The sequence below is a fragment of the Glandiceps talaboti genome, chromosome 6 (genome assembly GCF_964340395.1).
Source record: "Glandiceps talaboti chromosome 6, keGlaTala1.1, whole genome shotgun sequence".
Taxonomy (NCBI): domain Eukaryota; kingdom Metazoa; phylum Hemichordata; class Enteropneusta; family Spengelidae; genus Glandiceps; species Glandiceps talaboti.
In genome coordinates this window covers 1991713-1999943 of record NC_135554.1, presented here as the reverse complement: position 1 = coordinate 1999943, position 8231 = coordinate 1991713, and the positions used below count along the sequence as shown (strand labels likewise).

At 35.3% G+C, this 8231-nt stretch overlaps 1 protein-coding gene across 1 annotated transcript; it reads right to left on the bottom strand.

Moving 5' to 3' along the window:
- Positions 1-1592: 1592 nt before the first annotated feature.
- LOC144436451 (uncharacterized) lies at positions 1593-6027 on the bottom strand. The gene is made up of 7 exons (XM_078125249.1): positions 6003-6027; positions 5405-5461; positions 4704-4817; positions 4293-4357; positions 3457-3577; positions 3113-3171; positions 1593-1614 (listed from the first exon to the last, which is right to left on the bottom strand). The coding sequence occupies exons 2-7, from the start codon at positions 5459-5461 to the stop codon at positions 1593-1595; spliced, it is 438 nt and encodes a 145-aa protein (XP_077981375.1). The 5' UTR covers positions 6003-6027.
- Positions 6028-8231: the final 2204 nt, after the last annotated feature.

Here is an 8231-nt window from a genome sequence, read left to right as displayed (position 1 = left end):
GTTCCCCGACAATTCATAAGGTATTCGTACATTGTACTAGAGGCGGTTCAAAGTGTTCCCGACTGTTCATAATATATTCGTACACTGTACTAGGCGGTTCAAAGTGTTCCCCGACTATTTATAAGATATTCGTACATTGTCCTAGGCGGTTCAAAGTGTTCCCCGACTATTCATAATATATTCGTACACTGTACTAGGCGGTTCAAAGTGTTCCCCGACTATTCATATAAGATATTCGTACATGCGGTTCAAACACTTCATAAACCTTGCTTGCTAATAATAAAAGTAGGGCTTTCAAAAAGTTCAGAGTATATAACACATAGTTAGATCTAAGTTTGACGGTTAAATTATTGTACAGACTCTATTTTATAAATTTCTAGTTTTTGTACTTCAATTAGAACCATTTCCTCAGACTAATGCTGCGTAGACAATCATTGGTGTGGATTTAAATACTAATCTAAAACTCCCTTTCTGTGCGGAATATTCATTCAGGAAGAAATCATTTATATCAGAAAGAAACGTTTTCTATATGAGAATTGAAAGTTAGAAACGGATCAAAGTATGCGCCCTATATAGTATGAGATTATATTCTCCTCCCCAATACTAAAGTATAAGAACTCCGTGTCGAGCTACTCTCTGTGACAGTTGCGATCTTTATAGACGAACTTTTAGCCGGGGCTTTTAGCAACAATATTAAGGGTTAATTTGTTTAGTTTAAACCAATGGGAAATATGTTTAAGGTCAGTAAACAAAGTATGCTTAATTTCTACAGCTGCTTGCGATGTATAAAAGGTGTGTATTAATAATACAGGAGCCGATAACAATGGATATAGTGAGAATCGTTCACAATGTAATTGTGATTATACAAGCATGAAATTTGATACAGACAATGGTTGAGGGTCATTGAGTTAGAAAAAAACCGCTAGCTAATCGAAAATCCAATATGGCAGCCATTTTCCAAGATGGCCGCAAACCACAATTGTACCAAACTTGTTAGAATCGACTTTTCATCGACATTTTTTATCATAGATATTTCATCAAAGTGTCTAATCATATATTTTTGATGATATTAAATCATATTTCACAACTTATAAATAGCTGAAACCTCGAAGTTTTTCAATACAGCATTTTTGAACTGCTAAATGTCTGACTTCAAGGTGACAATGTTTTCTGCCTTATACTTATCTAAACCCACGATGAAGCGCTCTGCTTTCACCCTTTATCAAATATCTAAGTTTTATTGAGTCAGAAAATAACGTTCGACAGTAGTATATAAAATAGTAGTTTTGGAACACTTTTTTACCACCCCCATTTTTCACCATTTTAACTTTAAATAAATGGCTTAATCTATATTAAATTTGTGTAAACACAAAAATAACCCTGTCGTTTCACTGACGTTTACTGTCATTCACTGTCGTTTCACTGTGAAGGGTATTTTGAACCGTGTACAATGTCTGTGAATGACAATGAATGACAGTGTTACTATCGCCGATCTATTAATACACCAACCCATTGTTTAATTGAACGCCTGGGTAGGTTCAAAAGGTCAATACTCTTACAATAGACTCATGATGTCATTGTGTGTGGTGTCGTCATCCTTCATCTCTGTATAACCTGAACAATCAGTGTGAGATTAAATTGAGATTGAAGACAATACAAACACAAAACAATGCAGGTCTATACAGTAGAGCAGCAGTTTTACAAGTTTTTATTTAAATAACGGTAATTATTTTTTTAATGTGTTTTTGTTTTATTTTTTAAAATGTTTGACGCCAACATAAACGCCACCAACTAAATCTTATCTCTGGATATTCTGCATTCCATTTATCCCAAAATCATTTAAGAAGTTGATTCTGTGAAAATGCTTTCATTTTCAACTCTGGTATTTGAGCAGCTTCCTGATATTTTCCTAAGTATAATAGAATTACTTTTATGATCACACTAAAGTTAAGTGATCGATATCGTGTTGGCTCTACATGAATTTTATTGATTGATAAAAAAAGTCTCGTAATAGTTGATAAAAGATAATAATTGAGATTACACCTCTTAAAAACCTGGTTTTTAGGATCATAAATATTTTGGTTATGAACGCTTTCATTTAGAGGTTTATTAAACGAAGTACAGCAGTCAAAACAGTGAAAACTTCCATAGATGTTACCACAAATGTTTTTACAAATATCGTCACGAGGTATAATGAATCTTCTACATATGTTACATTACCTTTTTATGACTTCGTATATATCTGTCATATTCTAAATTAAACTCCCACAGTGTGGACTGTTCTTGGACTATTTCAATATTAACAGGGTCAATGCTAGTCTATCTGCTAGACCTCGGATGTTCTTCCGATAGAATACGACACACGCCCGAACATCGCTATCGGGGATGGATTCGGGCAAGCTCTCACTGCAAACTTCGTTTGCTTATAGTATCGAAAGAAAACCCGAACGTTGCTTCTGTAATATATTACAACACTACTGTTGTCCTGACGTTATGTGCAGTTGTATTTTATCTGTAAGAGTACTTTGTGGAAGATAATCCTACTGAAGTACTGAAGTTTATTTTCATCTACAACAGACTGAAGTTAGTGTCAGGGTAGTCCTGCTTGCAGACAAAGTAAATCATCCCTTCCTTCTCTGTCTATAAGCAGGACAAGTGACAGGGTAGACTTTTAATGATAAGGTGTTTTCAAGTTGACTTGTGAGTACCAGCTGATGTATTTTGACTTTGACATAACAATTTACTATATAAACAGCAAGTCATGTTGTGAAGTTTACTTGCAGAAGTGATAGGTATTTGACGACAGTGAAATCCTTGGCTAATCTCGACAGTGACTTCCCATTGCAAAGTTTACTGATTACATAAGATTGTGCAAGGCCACCATATTAGCACATACCATTTCTCGGTAGGGTTAGTGACAGAGAAGGAAGGGATGATTTATTTTGCACATATCTCTGTGCTTTTAGCTTGCTGTGTCAAATGCTATTAATCCAATTCATTTGTGTACTTTTCCTGTCTATAACAAGTTAAGTTTGTACACCCAATGCTGATGGACGTTGTAGAATATCTGCTCTGGGTGTGAAAATCTGGATCCAACACTAGTTTAACTTACCTTTTCACGGTTATAGCCAGAAATTGTATGGCAGAGATCACTTTTAATTCCTTTACTACCTAGAAATGAAGTAAAAGAAACTATGAAACAAAGTTTTTCACAACCTTTGGCAGTAATGTTCAGATATTTTACATAAGGCAAACTTTACATTCTCAATGTCTCAAGTTGACTTACAAGTGCAACTTGATACTTCATAAAGTCATCACAATTACTAGCTAGTGCCATTAACATCTCATACATTTACTTCTGTAGAAGCAAGGTTCTCAGCAGCCATTAATACAAATGTACATAAAGTATGAATAGTTCATGGGCCAGCATACAGTTGCTTGTAAAACATACTATACCCTGTCGGACAGCAATCTGTTCAGATTTGTGACTACATTGAAATTACGGGCTGCCATTCTTTCAATGGCGACACCATCTTCCCTTTTTTCTAGGAAAGATAGGTGCCGCCTATTTTGCCATCTGAAATAAAACCCCACATTTTGGAATTATCAAGCTGCCTTCTACTGAGTTTTGTCCTGAAATCATTACCTAGCACAATCGTTACAACAAACAGCTAAACAATTGAACTTAATGTTGTAGTACTTATAGTCTAGTTCCAATACAATGTTGTTACACTATATATAGTTAGAACAGTAGAGTCAGAACTAGTACAGTTGGCATCCATACTATAGTACTTATAGGTAAAGGCTTTATTGTCATGCAGTATGAAAACACTAATTTCTATGGGACTTGTGGACATAACCACTGGGACAGGACAAATATAATTATTACTTGTTTGTCTTTACCCTGAATAAAAAGTCCTTGTTAGTTTGGTTAACAAATATATGAATGTTGCTCATTTTTCATAAATCCTGTATGAAAGCAACAAATAAGTCAAATCTGCTATTGCATGAATTATGAACCAACCTGAGATGTAGGCCTACACTTTTTAAACAAACACTCAACCCTATGTACATGTTTCAAAGTTTGTACATGAGAGTTTTCTATGATCCACTATTTCAACTTTATTGCAATGGATGTACTTGGTAGAGTGACAAATTACATGGCTTTGTTCATAGTGTCCCTTTCTAAGTGGTTTCCTTTGGTATGAAACCCCCTAACTTGTGGTGATATGACCAAAGAAATGTTGACACCAAGCAATAAGCTCATAGCATAACCTTAAAATCCTACTTACGTTACTGAGGTTGATGTTCTGACCTTGAACACTTTTAGTAACTGGGGGTAGATCACTGCATAAAACTGAAATTGCAAAGTTATATTAAGTTATTGGTATAATTCTTTGACATACAGTACCATTGTCTTGTGAAAAAAATAACGCAACTTCCCATCACGTTTAATACTTTATACTTGTGGTAGATGAACCTTTGGCAGCTTATCTGCAATACAGAACCCCCCCCCCCCCCACACACACACATACACATACACATACATACATACATACATACATACACACATACATACATACATGAGACACACAGACATGAAGACACAGATGTTTCCAGCTTGTATGAATATATTCTATTGCCATATCTATATATCAAACACTGAGGTAGCTGTAATGACAGCCTGACATTAATGAACTTACCAAGTTAGCCACATTAGTATTCTTTACAACCATTATTCCAAATTGCAATGACAGCCCTTCTTCCTCAGATTCAATATTGCATAATAACGCTATCAAATGTTTTTGTTGAAACGACTGAAAATATAAAAAAACATGGTTTCACACTTGCAATGCAACAGGTTATGTATCAGACACAGTTTATCAGATAAAATATTGTTTGTTGTTGATAGCACTTGTGTATTTAAAAAAATGTATTTCGGATGTAGTGCACTAGAACACTCAACACCATCTTCCAATAAGAATTTTTAGCAAACAGTACAGCTTCATCATTCCATAATTTTTTAATTTCTGGAAATTATTGACATTTCGAAATCAATCCCGGCTTAGGGCAACACATTATAAAAACAAAACTGAACAGTATACTCATGATAGTAGACTAATGATTGATGGATGTAGCCCAATCTGTAAGTTCTCTAGACTATGGCTGTGGGGTCCCAACACATTGAATTACCAATTTTTAAATATTTTTTTCCAGTACGAAGCCATAGCGCTATTTCAATCTTTATCACAGTCATCCTTATGTTTGCAAGATCTAAGAATATAAAAATAAAGGCACTATTTTACTGCCAACAACAAAAGTATTCTGCAGTATCTGTACTGATCATAGAGGGAAGTGTACACGACTTCAATTAGGGTATCTATGGAGAAATCAAAGTACTTACACTTGCACAAGTTGCACTGTACAGTTGTTCTAACCTGTTGGTTTGGAGACTTTTCATCTAAAATATGAATATATATTTGTACATGAACATGTTTCAACCAAACAATCAATCAATCAATCAATCAATCAATCAATCAATCAATCAATCTTGTCTTCTTCATATTTGTAATTTTTTTTTCTCTATGAGACCTATACTCAACAAGTTAACGACTACAATGTCAATCAATTTCCTGTACAGCTTTCTTAACTCCAAAAAGCAATTCTAAATTCCAGAGATTTTACCACCTAGGTAAAACATAAATTGGTTGACCAGATTATCAAGATGGTACATATCTAACAATGAAAAACTAAGCAATCAAATATATACTGAAAAAATAACAATCATTCAATTACTGCCTACACATATTTAAGAAGGTACATATATAACTTATTGTTTGCAATGACTGCACACATTTTACACACACACACACATACACACACATACACACACACACACACACACACACACACACACACACACACACACACATCCCAACTGGTCCCATATGTTATTTGTACATTTACCTCATAGAATTTAAATAGTGAAATGTTTTCAATACCTTGCAATTTGCACATGAGAATGTTTTGGGCTCATCTTCCTCCTTGAGTCCAACACACTCAGGATGAAACCAATCTGTGCACCCTTCACACAGCCAGTACTTCCTAAAATAAGAGATTAATGGGCATTGATGGTAACTCTGCATAACTTGTGCTAATTAACAAAATGGGAGGTGAAATCAAGAACACTCAACCATGGTATTCTGCAGATGCATGAACAGTCCCTATAAAGTATGCCGTTACTTGTGGTACCTCCACGCCATAAGCTAGTGTGCCACATCCCAACAACCAGATAAGTAACAATAGAAAAGTTGAAAGAAAACATGAAACAAATTTGCAGCAAACATTTGCTGGTTTTAAACACCACAAATCACTGCGTACCTGCCATCATTTTGCTTCTGGTACAAACAGTAGCGTTGCCTTTTCTTGGGGACCAAACTTGTGTAGGTCCATGACTTTCTTTTTTCCTTTATAATGCAGAGAAAAAAAAATTACTCTTCAACTAGAAATGAGCCAATTACAATGTCCACAGTCCATCCATATCGTTTATCAAAAGCAAAGAAACAATGAAATACCGTTTGGATAATGAAATACATGTGCAATTTTACTGCATGCCATACAAGTAGTTTTTAATCTGGTTTATCAGCATAGCTTATTTCAAATCCATTACTTTTTATGACTTATGTTTAACTGCTGTGACTGTTTAGAATGCTTTTGTATTACCATGTCAGAAAGAAATCTAAGACTGACAGTATCCAGCATTTTTTTACTATGGAAGTGACGTCAAAAATAGAGTTGCCAAATTTTCAGGACAATGACTCATTTGTCATCATATTTTAAACCATAAGTGAATAACAGAATGAGATAAACAAATTGAAACATTTTATCACTAATTTGACAAAAAAAGCTAGATAGTAAACTGAGCCAGTATACCATTGGTTTCCGTTCACTATTGGTAAATACTCGGCCTCCTAAGTTGGTTACCTAATTTAGTTTGCTGTAAAACAAATGAATATATTAACTCCACAACCTGATTTGTGAGTGATAAAAAGGTTACAAACTTCATTCCTCACTATTGGTTTACATTCCTTTCAACTGTTTGTTGCTGTTAAAACTTGGCAATGAAGATCACTTTTTCGGGATTAAGTGACTGAAAGAAGGCTGTAAATGCATGCATTTCATTTTCAAAAACTGACAAATTGACACTATTTTTTACTATCAACTACATGTATTGCTATTTAGGACGAGAAGTCCCAGTGTCCTAAAACTAATTAAACAATGAGCAGCTGTCAAGCATCATTTGAAAAAAACTTCCCTAAGCAACTACAGTCATGTGAAAACATTTAAACCTTTTAATACTTAGTATGAATTTGAGAACAACTGTAATATTTAGTGAAGTACAAATGCATAATCAGGAGCTTCCCACACTGTTTGCTGTTTTAAGACCTAGCACCTGAAAGACAGCTCCAGGGTACACACTGTTTTCTTGTATGTAACAGCCAACACCACCTTCACTCATGAGCTGTCCTGAGTCCATTAGGTAAAAATGACCATTACCATCTGCTTTGATGGTCACCAAGTGTGCTTTGTGGCAAAGCCTAATGATGAAACATGGAATGGCCGAGTTAGTCAGCATCTTACAGTAATGGATTATATCCACATCCCTTGTATGCTGTAGGATTTCTGCATGGAGTTGTACGCAGTCAGTGTTTTTCCTCTGTAGGACAGCTAGAATAACTTCGATGCTATACATCCACTCAATGTCTCTCAATGGTTCTAATGGTGTGTCCACATAAACGGACGGGTTGTGGATGAGCTCAATCCACAATTGGTCTGCAGAGGAATCCATTTCATCAATAGAAACAGCAAAATCTCCTGATTTGCTTGGGCCTAGGGCATTGTTAACACAACATGTCCCACAATGGTGGAAAAACCCTGCACCTGCACTATTACACCGGACAAATTCACGGTTTTAACTTGATTTTGTCGACCTGTTTTGTAAAGAGTATTTGCTGTATAATGGATCTTCTGTTTGAGTACAACTACTGCTTCAGGAGAAAGATACTTGTTTCTCTGAACATACTCCTAAAATTTGCACTGGAGGGTCAACAGTCCTGGCAGTTGGAAGCGTTCATCCCTGGTAATGTTTTTTATAGCTTCAACCAAAGACAGCTGTGGACCTAAACCAGTTGCCTTTCTTGAATGACTGGAAAGATCACATACTAGATCAG